Source organism: Scyliorhinus canicula, chromosome 3 (genome assembly GCF_902713615.1).
Source record: "Scyliorhinus canicula chromosome 3, sScyCan1.1, whole genome shotgun sequence".
Classification (NCBI taxonomy): domain Eukaryota; kingdom Metazoa; phylum Chordata; class Chondrichthyes; order Carcharhiniformes; family Scyliorhinidae; genus Scyliorhinus; species Scyliorhinus canicula.
The window spans coordinates 124,366,169-124,381,445 of NC_052148.1; the positions used below are offsets into that span (position 1 = coordinate 124,366,169).

A 15,277-nucleotide genomic window follows, 5' to 3' on the forward strand; every position below is an offset into this window, starting at 1 on the left:
GAAACCCATATGGTACCTGACCACCCACTATTTCCTGGTAGAATTGTGTTGATTTTGATACCCTTTGCAAGTGTTGTTTTCATTCTCTCTTTTTCTTGCTCTTCCGTTTTGTCATCCTTTGCTGTTCTTTGTATCATTCCCATTTGCTGGGATGTGTGCTACTTTCTCCATTTTTGCATGTTTTTTCTTTTGTTATCCCTTACCTCTTTACTTGCGCATGCTGTCTATTCTGGCACACAGCGCACTTGTCCTTTCGGGGCAGAAACTAGCTCTGTATCAACTACTTTTTTTGATTGCCTCCCACTGTCTTTTACCCATTAATGGATTTGCCCATATTCCTCTGCACCGCCTGTCTCATCACATGGCAGTCAGCATACCTATATCTAGAATCTTAGTAGCTGTTTTGTGTTTCTTGTGTTTCTCTTTCAAACACGATGTTGAACTCAAATCATATTAGGATTGCTATTAAATAATTGCCAGCCGATAAATCTGGCTCATTACGCATGACAAAATCTAATATGGCATGCAGCCTCATCGGTTCTAGGACATATAACGTAACAGGAAACCATCCTGAATGCTCTCAAAAAAATTAAGGGGTGCACATTGGGAAAATCGTAGGATGCATGGCTGCCAAATAACAATATGCACTCATAGGAAGAAAGACTTCTTGTCAAAAGTACACATTTGAAAAATTGGTTCTAATTCCCCAACTGTAAAGATTGTAAAAGTGCATAGTCTGGGTCAATGGTTGGCATAGGTACATAAAAGACAACCAGCTATTGGCAGTATAGTTTCTATACGGAGTGCTGAATTCCAACTTTGTGGCTCAGTGCCCCTTCCACCCCATCTTCTCCCCCAATTCCAGCCCTTGCTGGTCAGCCTTTATGGCTCTCATTGATATGATTTGAATGAATCTTTGAAATGTGATACATATCAGCTATAGCAATCTTGTGCAGTGGATAATCGCATATCCTCTTTCGGTACTTTAATATAATATTTTATTCTTTTTTGTTTGAGGCTCAAGTTAAAATTTTAAAAAATGGATTTAAAAAAATACTTACTAGAAAGGAGTCCTCCCCACCACAGCCATTCTTTTAGATAGGCATAACCTCCTTCACCTGCAAAACAGTTATAGAACAATCAGATTGATGGGTTGAGTTTGGACTCATTTTTGTCCTGACAGCTGCTGTCAGTGGGTACACTAAATGTTAGAGATTTTCCACCCCACTAATGCTCACTGCATTTGTTAAGGATCATTAACTTGAATCTCATCACTGTAAATTTACTCGAGACACAACATTAGTCGATAATCAAACCAACATAAGTGATAGATTGTAAAAATACATAGTCACTTCAGACTGAGACTTTTAAATATTAAGAACTATCACTTTTGAAAAACCCTTCAATTATTATTCAGGGTTTTTCAGAATTCCATCAAACAAATGTATTTTCTTAAAATGGTATTTAAAACATAAAAATGTCACTTCAAAATGAGTCAATATTCCAAGGAACTATGAAATTGTATGAAATTCTGAACTAGGTTGATAGTTTAATTTTCAATATTGACTTTGACAAGTCAGAAAATTATACCAAAGTTTATTTATTGCTTACACAGTACATAAAATTGATCTACTCATTCACTGTAGTTATTTGACTTATAATTCAAGCTGCAACAAGTAAAAGAGAAAATAAAGCTGCCAAAGTGGTGTTGGAACTTGGACCAAAAACCTTGATCAATTAATCCGGTAACGGTAATGTTGAACTTAAATAGAATTCACATGACCTTTGTTAAATTTCCATGCCTTTTCTTTAATTAATTGATTTGACCGTACAGTTTCAGACCAAAAGAGGGGAAGGATAGGAGATATCAAAATTTTATTTGAAAGGAGACTACAAAGCAATCTTTTGTTATACATTACATTTTTTTCCATTTTTGTATTACCAGTCAAGTTATTGTACTTACAGATCACAATTAATAAAACTTCAAAGCATCATATGTTTTTAGCTGCTAAATCCAAATGATGGCAAACTGAAACGAAAGAGAAAATGCTGGAAAATCTTCGCAGGTCTGGCAGCATCTGTAGGGAGAGAAATGAGCTAACGTTTTGAGTCCGATGACTCTTTTGTCAAAGCCAAAGCCAAATTCTTTGGCAAAGAGTCATCGGACTCGAAACGTTAGCTCTTTTCTCTCCCTACAGATGCTGCCAGACCTGCTGAGATTTTCCAGCATTTTCTCTTTCGGTTCAGATTCCGGCATCCGCAGTAATTTGCTTTTATCCAGTGATGTCAAGCTGAACTGCATAGCTGGATACCACACAAATTAAATAGCAATCTGCTGCAACTAATGTTCTCGTCAGTATTGGCATCTGCACATTCCCCATGTCTGCGTTCTCCCAGTGTCTGCTTGGGTTTCCTTTGGGTGCTCTGGTTTCCTCCAACAGAGATGTGCTGTGAGGTGAATTAGACATTCTGAGTTCTCCCTCAGTGTACCTGAACTGGCGCCAGAGTGTGGCGACTAAGAGATTTTCACAGTAACTTCATTGCAGTGTTAATGTAAGCGTGTTAATGTAAGCCTACTTGTGACACTAAAAGATTATATTAGCTATCCATCACCATTACTTCATTATGATTAGTCAATCTGGATCCATGTCTTCCCAATGCTGCTATGATCATGACAAATATTGTTCACCACTTGTGATATTTGCTCTAAAACATAATGTATGCATTAACAGTCCACTAATGGAACAATGGGACCAAATATATAGCCACTTCATTCACATAGAAAACAAGACTTACTTTTATATTGTGCTTAATCCCATCTCTCAAAGTTTACATTGTTATTTGTGGATTCTTGCTTTTCAAACAATCAGATGAATAATAAATTAATGTTTGATGATGTTGGCTTGAAGGGAGAACGTAATGAGAGAACCACGAGAACACCCTGCTCCCTACAGTGTCATATCTTTTAACATTCTCCAGGAGTGCACTGTAGTGAGGTTTTCTGCTGAGTCTTATCAGGAAGGACAAGGGATAAGAGGGTTGGTGTAGCAGGCAGCTCCCTGAAAAGTTAAGAGCTCCCTGTACATGGGTGATGTCACCATATTTTATTTGGAACAGCTGTTGTTCTGCAGATGGACAAGCATCCTCAATTAGTTTGAACTGACCTCAAGTCTCAGTGAAAATGAGTTCAAGTCTTTTGGCAACTGGATCGATCAACCTATTTCCCACTTCACCTCAAGGTACTGGGAATGTGATTTGGAGGGGGTCAGTGCAGCCGCCAAGATTTCTGAGGAGCATATGGCTAAAGTAAAGCAGAAACTGGTATAATGGGTGCAACATTCCCTTTCTATTGTGAGCCAAGGGCCTGGTCATCAGATGGAAAGGTGCTTTCTTGATGGTGTACATGAGGCAGGTCAGACCCAGACCGCTTTCCTATGCAGTGTTAATCACCAGAACTGTCTTTACCTTATATGGAGATTGAAATGGACCATGTATAAGTCTTCAGATAAAAAGAGGACAAAACCAATTCAATGTCAATCTCATCCTGATGTTCTGTTTCACATGCAGCTGCACCAACCCATATATAAATCTTTCTTCAATAAGCAAACATCAAATGTCTCAATGCATTAAAATTCTATCTTTTCCCAGTGTCATGAAGGATCGTTCTGGTCATGTTCTTACAGAATGTTACATTCAATTGGACAATGCCCTGCCACTTGCCTCTTGTAAAAATATCCACAGGGCTTCAAGGATGAAGATGGCGACTCTTGTCAAAGTAGTTACCGGGACAGCATCATATATTTGGAAGAATTTTCAAATAAACAAAGAGATGTAGCTCTATTAGTGGTGAGGAGGGTTCACCAATTAGATAATTTCTGCACATCCAATGTCTCAGAGCCATTGTACACTGTCAGAGGCAGATGCAGTGTGGAAGAGATCACCATCCATCTCATTCTGGAATGTGCATTTACAAAGAAGTCTAGAAATAGCTGTAATGGTTTTGTCGAGGTTCATCCAAGCAGCTCCATTACACAGGACTCTACTCTGGGGAATACTGTCAGGGATGCACATGGAGACAACGATCAACTCAGAGAAACATTTTGTTGGTCTGTTTGAAACTTGTTGGTCTTAACAGTGCAAAGAGCTAACCATGACCAAGTGCTGCAGGGTCGCATATTTCAAGGCCTAGGATGACCAGAGGACATAGACAGACAAGTACAAAGGGTGTGAGGTTTAGGATGAAGCGGGTACAGAAACCGGGGTAGAGGATAGATTCGGTGATTTTAGCAGATAGCGTTCTGTAAATTTGACAAAGTCCCAGATGACCATAGGCTGCTTTCCCCTTTGAGGGGAGAGCTGACTGGTGGTGATTGAGCTTCCGGATCACCACACCTCAGGCGAGGGGAAGGTTGAGAAGCCAGGGCCTTCATGAATAACCTCAGCCGGTACGGGAATTGAACCCACGCTGTTGGCCTCGCTATGCATCACAAACCAGCTGTCCAGCCAACTGAGTTAAAATGGGATGGGTGGGGGTGGGGCAGGGGGGGGGGGGTCTCCCAGGTGATCGGAGGCCCCTGGGTGGTTGGCCTCTGGGCATGGTGGGAAGCTGGGACTCCTGGTGCCATCATGGCACTGCCACTCTGGCAACCCTGAGTGCCAGCCTGACACTGCCAGGCTAGCATTTTCCCATACTGGAGATCAGGCCAAGGGGTGCCCTGGGGTGCAGAGGGGCCCCGAGGATCCCCCAAACAGGTGTTGGAGCTTGGCAGGGGAGTTGTTATCGTGACTCCTTATGTGCAGGAAATTCAGCTTCAGTGGGGTGCTCCCCACCAGGGCATGAAGTCAGAATGCCATTAGATAGCGGGGTCATTCCTGGTGCACCCAGAACAGAACCCAGAACCATGTGCTGAAGTCTTTAAGTCTGTAGCCTGCCTCAATAGATACATTCAGTGAGCATGTTGTAGCCACCTGGGGTGGCCACGTCCCGATTCCAAAATGGATACCCGCAAAGAGTGCAGGGAAAATTGGACAGCACTAGGGAAAATAAGCAGATGCAAGGTTTCCTGTGTATTAAGATTTGCAGAACCCAGATAGAACTGAAACCAATAGCCATTAACATATTAATGAGCTATCTCCGGGGACAAAAAGGAAACATTGAAACAATCAAGACCAGGACAGACTCCCCGGCGCCAGTGGGAGCTAAAACAAAGGCAGGCCAACGGCCACATAGAGCCCAACGATCAGGGAACAACTCCGGTATTGGAGAAAATCAACACGAACGATTGGGACATGGTCCAATTAATTGGGATCTAGTCCGCGGGCCACCTAGAAGGGCGCAAAACCCCTGGGGACTGTAAAGCAGAGTCCCCAAGGTCAGTTCACTCTCTTCTCTTACCCTGACTCCTCTCCATCTTCAACTTGGCATTTGGCTCTCAGCGACGAGAGGCCACCAAGCACCAACCAAGTAAGTCTAAGGTCAACGCACGCTACGAGATAGACGCTCCGAGCTACTATTCGGTACTGGTTCGAAGCCAGCAGTATTAGAACCGGACGACGGCCATTGTTCCTCTGACTGAGTGGGCCACTTGAAGCTAAGTATAGACTTTTAGTAGTAGTTGTAGTTTAGCGAGTAGAGTTTATGCATGAGTAATAATTGACTGTGTGTAAATAAATGTGTATTGATTTCAAACTTACTAACTGGTGTATCGAGTCATTGATCAGTACTTGGTTTTGAACCCTGTGGTGGTATCAGAACTATACCTGGCGACACTTGAGCAAAGGTAATTAAAACAGAGCAAATTAAGGGATGGCATAATGAGCAACAATGTCTTTTACTGGTTTCCCTCCATCTCACAGCCAGCAGGCAAGAGCTAAGCCTTTCACCTAGCCTCCGTCTAGACATGGCATCCACATCTCACCTCTGCCAGGTAAAAGACATCCTGGAGGTCCAGTGATGGGTGTTCCTTCCATTCACGCATAAATACAGATGGAGATATTACTCTTTGACTCGTATGACGTGAGCAATGTGCAAAAGCCCACATTAGGACACTTTTCCTCTCATCTCCACTACCCTCAAAACTCGATGGGGATCACTGCCTCGTCAGCATAGAAACATGATCCCTTATCAGCCATGGCCATTCACTCGGGTAGATGGAGGTTTGGAGTGACAAGTTGCCTGTCCTCCAACAATCATGCCCTTTGGAGGCATCCACCTCGCTCCCTCGTGCCCTGCCTCTGACTGTAGTCAATGACAAATAGCACAGAATGAACGGCAGCTCCACAACTTGCTGAGATCGATGTTATGAGACCCATGAGTTGGGAACAAACTTGCTGCAATATGGGCTTACAAATAGAGAGGAGAATACAACTGAGCATCTTTGACATCCAGTTGCCTCATAATTATTAGGGTGCCTCTTTATTCAGCCAGTTGTGCCGAGCTTGAACTCCATCCACCTGCAAAGACCCTCCTCCCACCCAACAATCCCACTGACTGACTAACTGCAAGGTCAAGGTAAGTTTGATAAAATGGTACACATTGCCTTTTAAACTCACTCCACCATCTTCTACCCTCTTCCTATCACCCATCAACTTCTCCCCACTTACATCACCATAGAACCACCCAGTATCAGCATTCCTCCCCCGTGTCTCCATTGAACCTTCCAGGTTGCACTGGACCCTATCGCAATCCACCTCCAAATGCCTTTCCTCCGCTCAGAGCCGACACTCGTTACCATTCCTTGCCCACCTTGGCCCTGCCACCTCTTGTCATCCAGGCCACCTGTCTTGTTCCCCTTTATGACCCAGTTGATGAGACCTTCACCTTTCAATCTCCCACCCTGGACCTGCCACCTTACCATTCTCACTCTTTTCCTTCACACCTCCCCCCTCCCCTCTCTCTCTCTTCTCCCCCCCCCCCCCCCCCCCCCCCCCCCCCCCACCTCAACTGTGATTGTGACCTCCTATCACCAGTACCCCGAATTCTCCCCCCGGGACTCAAATTGTTGACACCAACAATCCTGCCCTCCTTGAAACTTCCTCTGCCCCCCCTTCCATTCTGCCTTGCTACAAACCATTCCCCCCCCCCCCCCCCCCCCCCCCCCCACCCCGTCTCCATCCAGATGTCATTTGCACTCTTGTCCAGCTTTGGTGCAATGTTTGGTAATGAAACATGAGTGATGTTACACAAGATCCCCAAGAAGGAGAAAGCAACATCTACAGGCCTCAATGTCGTGGAACAGTTAAAACGCAGCAGGTGCACACCACTTCTATCTCGTATAAAATGGACTGTTCTAAATTCTCATTGGTGAGAAACTTAATTTGGAAGATTAACTTAATTCCTGCTAGGTGACCTTTTAATGAGCATATATGAGCTGCTAACACATACAACTGGGGTCACCGATCCGCTTTAAAGTCAAGAAAATGAAATTAAATGAAATGAAATTAAATTTAAAAATCGCTTATTGTCACAAATAGGCTTCAAATGAAGCTACTGTGAAAAGCCCCGAGTCGCAAGAGAATAAAATCGCATTTTATCTTGCTCACACTTTCTTTTGCAAAGCCAGTTGTTCTAGTAAATTACACATGTGATGCTTGAAACTCAACACTAAGAAAATGAAGACAATGCAAACAAGGATGACTCACCAGCTCTGGTGATCCCTTTTTCAGACAATCGCAAGAGGCCTTTCTTCTTAAGTATAAAACTGCACCCAATGAGGAGACTAGAAGTCACTGCTAAGGCCAACCCAATGTACAAGTTGTATTTTGTTTCAGGCCAAGTTATTGTTTCATCATCAGTCCCATTGAATTTTTCGTGTGCTTTGTGGAGATTACCATCTTTTACTTCGGTTACGTTGATGATCTGACACAAAGCCCACTGAGTCGTATTCGGGCAGGTTAATGAAATGAAGGAACCTGTAGGGGAAAACAACTTTAAAAAAATATATATAAATATATTTCAGGCCTTGGGACCCACAGGATAAAAGCATTTATATTCTATATACAAACACAAAAATCACCACAGCATACAAAATTTTCAAAGTTGCATTTTAATGCCTCACTTGTGATCGACTGCTGCTGGTGCTTATGGTTACGCCCATCGGGAGATATGGTGTTGTGGTATGTCACACAGACCTGAATTGTGCCACTTGTGATCGAATAATGTTCAAATTAATGTTGGGACTTTAGAAGCATTTAAAAAGATATTCCTCATATAATATTCAATTTTCTCTTGCAATTAATCAAAACATGGTGTGAAAATATCTTTTTGCTGAAGGCAGCATTTATTGAGCTCACTTCAAGTCCCAAAATATAAACACCAATGCCCAAACCACAAGGAGAAACTCAATATCCAATGTAAAATGTTTAGCATACAAATGGTTGGAAAATTTGAATGCAATCTTGCGGTGGTTTATGCAGATTGTCCTGCATATATTTTAATTCATGTTTGAAGACTTTGTACACACTCGGGAACAGATGTGGTTAGGCAGGGTGTTGAAAATGCCTAGTTACTATATATTTGAAAATGAACTGTTGCAATCTGCATTCACATTTAGATGAGGCAAAGGGAAACGAGGAGAAAATCCGAGGGGGCTCTCGAAGTATTTGTATAATGGCAGAAATGCAAAAATGGCAAAGAGGTGCTGATAACATTTCGACAGGTAGTAATATAACCATGTGAGGGCCATCCCATAGAGTCGAACAAAAAAAAAAAGGATGATGGCACAGTTGACTATCAAACATTAGAAGACCAGTTAAGTTACACAGCACATCATTTCTAACTTAGTGCCAAGGCAGTCAATGATTTTTCATCGAAAGACTGATAAAAGGGGTGCAACAGGGAGACACCGTGGTTAGCACTGTTGCCTCTCAGCTCCAGAGTCTCGTGTTCAATTCCGGCATCAGGTGACTGTCTGTGTGGAGTTTGCACTTTCTCCCAATGTCTGCATGGGTTTCCTCCGGATGCTCTGGAGTTTCCTTCCCACAGTCCAAAGATGTGCAGGTTAGGTGGGTTGGCCATGCTAAATTGCCCCTTAGTGAACAAAATGTTAGGTGGGGTTACGGGGATATGGTGGCAGCGTGGGCTTAAGGGGGTGCTCTTTCCAAGGGCCGGTGCTGACTCGATGGGCTGAATACCCTCCTTTTGCACTGTAAATTCTATGATTCTATAAACAGGGATTTTTGGGAGCAATGGGTAGAAATGAGACATTAAGAACTTGAGACAATAGAGAAGGCAGTAGTTGAAGAGGATGGATAGGTTAAGGGCACATTTTCTGCAGAGGGGGTTAATTTTGGAAAGGAAAAGGGGCAGTGGCTGATCAGAGAGAGATGCTAAAAATGTGAATCAGCTTGCGAAGACATGGAGAGGGGGTTAGTTGCGTGGTCAGAAGTTGTATAGACAGGGGGACTGAGGGAAGAGTCTCATGGAAGGCATTGTCTTATTAAGAGAAGCAGGGAAGAAAGTAGATCATAACTAGAATCGAGACTAGGATTATCGGAGGTAAATCACAACAGAGTTGATCTGTACAGACATCTTCAATCTTGAAGGGAAAGAAATCCATGAGATTTTAACACTCACTACTTGAAATGAGCGTGAACAGGGTGGGAAAAATGTTGCAGGTGGTCCTAAATCAAGAGGGAAAATAAATTCTGGGTGGTCTTTGGAGGATTTTGGTGAGTAGAGCAAGACTTGGTAATTACTGACATGATTTGTTTGTGCTAATTATTGCCCATTTGTGTGCTGGGTGTACTCTAATTTAATCAAACAAGCACGGGGACCTCAGGATTTACAAAAGCGATTTACTGCTGTTACAATCCCAGTTGATGTTATAACTGGGCGGGAATATCCCAGAACGCTGGCTCAAGAGATGTAATTTTTAAAAATAAAACATGGCAGAACAGAGAGTTGCAGGACTGTTAATTAGTTTTAACAAGGAAAAAAATGCCTTTACTCCCCCCTTAGTTTAATAATTATGAATAGGGTTTAGGATTAACACAATAAAAAGTACATCTTAATCTACTATGGTCTCATTAACACAAAGTCCCTTTTAAGCACACAAATGACTGTGGGAAAACACACTTTCCACTCTGAACCCCAAGTGAATGTTTGTGGAAGTCTCAGAATATCCCTAGATATTAACTGTTAATTAGATAACAGATAATTGTCATGCGAGTTTCCAAACTCCGCCCCAAAACGCACTTTAAAATCTTCTCAAGTATACGTTCACTTATCAGCATGCATTCAGAAATCCAGACCAGGTTTTCCAAATGACACTTTTAAACAAAGCTTCTGCTCCACTTTTAACCAGTCCAGGATCTCACACTAACCACTTCAGGATTTCTATTTTTGACTGCTTATGCAACTGTTCAAAATTGGTTTAACCCTCGATTCCCAGACTGTATTAAAATGGCAGCCAACATTTGCTTTACCTTTGAAGGCTGTTATCTGTTGTCCCACTTTGAATCTGTTGCCGCAATTGTCTCTTTAACTCTGAACTATTTGTTTACTGTACCTTGTACTCTTCTGAACAATACCTAGGTCTCTGTTCACTTCAGACTTCTTGAACATTTCATTTCTCTAGTTTCCTTAACAGCTACTCTTCAGAAGTCTGTACTTGATTTCTTAGCCACCACTCCATGGTATGGCTTTTCTCCTCGTAAAATCTTAGAGATGTTCCCTCTCTAGCTTTCAAAACCAGAGCTGTGAGAGCTACCTTCTCTCTCACGACAAATCTCCAACTGCAATCAAATTCGCTAACTTGAAAGCTTCTATACCGTATAAGGCCCCAGCTGCTAAGTAGCACTGACATGCTTGCGTGTCTTTTATTTATTCTTCATGCCATAGCCCATTCTAAACACAACAGAAACACAATGGAACTTCAGCCCCACACATGCAAACACCTTTGTCCGGCATGAATCTAACTATAGGTTTTACCCTTCCCGACACAGATGCATTAAATTAAACATGCATAAAACTATACCTAATTTATAATATTTACCAGTACAAACTAACTTCCTAAATTACCTTTATTTTCCAAAGAAATCAAATCATTTGTCAGACATTTTTTTTTCCGGGACCCACTTTCCAACGCCATATTCACTTACATTTAATGTGACAGATGGGCAGCAAAGACATGATGGGCAGAAAGGCCACGTTCTGTGCTGTAAAACTCTTTTGATTCTAATTAAAGTGCAGAGGAGGGCCACAAGGTTAATGTCATTGTTTTAATTAAAGGGAAAAAATATTTACATTTTGCTAGCACCTTCACAGCTACATGAGTACAAAGTAATTTGCAGCCAATGAAGTACAGCCACTGCTGTAGTGCCAATTTATGCACAGCATGCTCTCAAAAACAGCAATGTGATCGAGACCAGATAATCATTTTTTTTGTGTGATGTTGATTGAGACAAGTATTAATTAGGAAATCAGGGATAATTCCCTGCTCTTCTTTAATGTAGTGTAATTGAATATTTTAAACTACATCAGGCAGAGCCTTTATTTAACAAGGTATCTGAACAACAGCATTTCTAACACGGCAGGATCCCTGTAGCACTACATTGGGATGATAGCCTAGAAGTGAAGGTGAACCCACAATCGACTGTCTGATATAAAGACAAGCGTGTTATCCATTGAGCCACGACAAACAGAGGAAAGACTACAGAAATTTAGACTTAATAGGTAGCCCTTAATCTTAAAGATAATCTTGCAGAGAAGGTGAGGTATGCTGATAAATTGTTGGGAAAGATGAATCCAGAACATTAGTGCGAAGTAAATTGAGAGAGCAAGACAAAGGGATACAGGTTTAAACTCAAGAAGGCTGCTTTTAGGACTGACATTGATAATTCTTTCAGTAAACTATACAAGGGTTTTTTTTTTGGGGGGGGGGGGGGGGGGGGGTCAGACAAAGGCAGTGAGCTTCTCTAAAGTTTGGAGGATTTTCCTTCGATAGCTGCCGTGAAAGAATACGAGCATAATTGTTCGATGCCAGGTATAATCTGGTAAACGTAGTGAGTTTTGCTGCGGGTGAGGATCAACACCCAGACAGAAAGAAAGATGATGATTTTCTCCAAACCCCGTTGTCCCTCAACACATTTTGAATGGATGCATAAACTCTCCAACCTAGTGTTTGGCTTCCCAAATGTGCCTTTCAACGAGAGGACTGAATGCGTGTGTGTATGTGGAGGGCGAGTGGGTTGGGAGTATGCTCTAGCTCCTCTACATGAATGGTGACTGAATCTCTTAGTGGGCGATCTTGAAAAGCTCCTCAATTTAAGATTTGTTGATTGAAAGACTTAGTTAAGTAAAGATTGATTGGTGATGATCAGATGTCCCAGTCTTGTGATTGTTCCAAATAATAGCTAACTGGCTTGCTGTTGGGATGTCTGTCAGACGGCCAGTCCACTCTGCTTCTCACTACTGGGCCATGCATTCTCTCGTATCTCTGCTCACAAAAAACATTTCCATGGCACTCTTTCTGTTCACCATCCTGCTGACCGTACCTGGTAGTTGGGATAGTTATGTTAATTTCAGGGTGCTGCAGTTCTTAGGCTCAATGCCTGTGTTAGCTGATAGGTGGAGGGAGAAGCAATTAATGTGAATCAGTCTTTTGGGGAACACAGCGACCCTTTTTATACCCGCCCATGGCTCACCTGCAGGTCACGATCCCCACTTTCAAAAAGTCTCCAATAATCCACAGTAAAACAGATAATTTAGCTTGCTAAGTACAATACTGATATTTAATAAGTGCAATGTTTAATTGGACAGTGTGCTAAAATGTCTTTGTAAATTATTTTCCCAAACTATCACTAGCAACCACCATTATGCAGATGCCAAATTTACTGGAACAGATTCACATTACATTGAACAGGTTCAATGAAAATATCAGTAAATGTCAAATAATAAGCATGTTTCTCCACCCAATTTATCCAAGTTATAATGCTACAACAGTAGGAGAAAAGAAAACTGAAAAGGGAGACAATGTGTATTTTTAAATCAGTGGGCAGCACGGTAGCAGAGTGCTTAGCACAATTGCTTCACAGCTCCAGGAACCCAGGTTCGATTCCCGGCTGGGTCACTGTCTGTGCGGAATCTGCACGTTCTCCCCGTGTGTGCGTGGGTTTCCCCCGGGTGCTCCGGTTTCCTCCCACAGTCCAAAGATGTGCAGGTTATGTGGATTGGCTATGCTAAATTGCCCTTAGTGTACAAAATTGCCCTCAGTGTTGGTTGAGTGGGGTTACTGGGTTATGGGGATAGCTGGTATGGGCTTGGGTAGCAGACTCGATGGGCCGAATGGCCTCCTTCTGCACTGTAAATTCTATGTAAATAAGTACAACCTTACTTAGTTTAAACTGTGATCACAGAACTAGGGAACAAATACTGCAGATGTTAAACAGTGTTTCTCACCCCCCCCCCCCCCCCAAAACTCGGAAATATTATTGTGTATTACAATTAGTTAAAGTTGAGTATTGTAAATTGTATTACAAGATTGATTTTTCTTTTTTTTTTAAAGCACTTATTCATTTTGGGGTCAACATGTATTTCATAGGCCTAGAAGATTTAACTTTAGAATAACAATTTTAATCAATGATTAGCATTAACTAAGTAAAATTGGGCAGCACGGTGGCGCAGTGGTTTGCACTGTTGCCTCACATCACCAAGGTCCCAGGTTCGATCCCAGCTCTGGGTCACTGTCCGTGTGGAGTTTGCACATTCTCCCTGTGTTTGCGTGGGTCTTGCCCCTACGACCCAAAGATGTGCGGGCTAGGCGGATTGGCCACGCTAAATTGCCCCTTAATTGGAAAAGGTGAATTGGGTACTCTAAATTTAAAAAATCAAGTAAAATTGAAATTATAACAGTGCAACATCTGCATGGGTTTGTTTGATGGATGAAGTGGGCTTGACGAGCGAGTGTTTTTTTTTCGAATTCTGGTTAAAGCCATACATTAATTGGATCAAAGTTAATGGAATACTAGGTTCTGTGTGAAGTGGTACATATTAGCAAGACCACAGTTGGACTACTTGGAGAGGTTTTGGGCTCAGACACATTATCTGTGTTAATGCAATGGATCAAAAACACTGCACAAACACTAGCACGATATATGGTATGAAGGAATACAAATAAGAGGACGTAAAAATGTTAGATTTGCTTTCATTAGACCAGAGGGGATTGCATGGTAGTTTAATCATTTAAACCACAAAAGAACGGGAGAGCAAACATAAATAGATGGTTTCCAATGAACCGGAAATCTAGAATGGTGGAAAATTAAGTGCAAGGTGATTTTTTTTTTTAAAAGGTGGTTAATGGGGTTGTGGAATTAACAGAGTTTGTGACTGAAGTCACTACTAAGAATAAGTTAAATACATGGTTAAAAGGGAAGGAGAATAATGGTATATGGAAACAGGCAAAGCAAAATGAACCAGGACTACTGCTCAGAGGATAGACACCAAAGCTGGCTAGTCAGGCTAAATGGCTTATTTCAAAGTTATGTATACATCGTTTCACTGTTTGTATTCTTGACATCTCAGCCAAACCAGGCATTGTTCTTAAAACATACATGTATCTACCCTGGAAAACGTTGGAACCTGTGGCCAGAAGTCAAATTATAGAACAGTTTTACTTGAAATGGCTCGAATTATTTGTGAAATACAAGTACTAAAACAATGTTGCATTTTACAGGACAGCATCTCTCCGTTAAACACATCCGAAAATGAGAACAACCGTGGTACACGCTGCAGGGCATTACCCTCAACACACTGTTGGTGTCCCGGATCCATTGAATGATTCCCGTGAACAGCTGGAAGTGATATTTTTAATCGAGCAAACTCATCTGCTCTCCTTAGTCAAGATGCCTTTGTTGAAAGTTTCTCTCCGAAAACGTTATAGCTGTTTTTTTTCTCTTCCTTGTGCTACACAACATGGACCTATCTTCTGCTTGCCGGCTCTGCTAATCCTAACCTCCTTTACCCGCGCGAACTTCTTGTTTTGCTTCCTCGAGCTTGTCTGCACTCCTGTTGTGGCCCCGCCCCTCTCCAGGTATCTGCCTGTCACAGTCAACGCAGGAGTTCGTCAACATCACCACACTTCCCCACCCCACCCAACACCGCATAATAAACATTGCACCACACCTCCTCTCTCCACATTACAGTGCACCACATTGCATTGCATTACTGTCCCATGGCCCGCTCCACCCTACATTACAACATACACGCCACATGACTGTCTCAAAAGCTCGAACTACACTACGTTTAGAAGTCTGACAACACCGCAGTAAGACTTCTTAT

At 42.1% G+C, this 15,277-nt stretch overlaps 1 protein-coding gene across 3 annotated transcripts in view; it reads right to left on the bottom strand.

The window, feature by feature from the left end:
• The window catches only part of LOC119962936 (magnesium transporter NIPA2-like), a 34,221-nt gene extending 19,170 nt beyond the window's left edge, over positions 1 to 15,051 (bottom strand). The window contains exons 1-3 of one of the 3 annotated variants that reach the window (XM_038791241.1): positions 14,740 to 15,046; positions 7,642 to 7,911; positions 1,062 to 1,118 (exon numbers count right to left, since the gene is read on the bottom strand). In XM_038791241.1, the coding sequence (XP_038647169.1) occupies positions 1,062 to 1,118; positions 7,642 to 7,911; positions 14,740 to 14,770 (358 nt within the window). In that variant the 5' untranslated portion in view covers positions 14,771 to 15,046. Of the gene's footprint in view, positions 1 to 1,061; positions 1,119 to 7,641; positions 7,912 to 14,739 lie in introns of all 3 variants that reach the window. The other 2 variants (XM_038791242.1, XM_038791243.1) reach the window with 2 other exon arrangements.
• Positions 15,052 to 15,277: the final 226 nt, after the last annotated feature.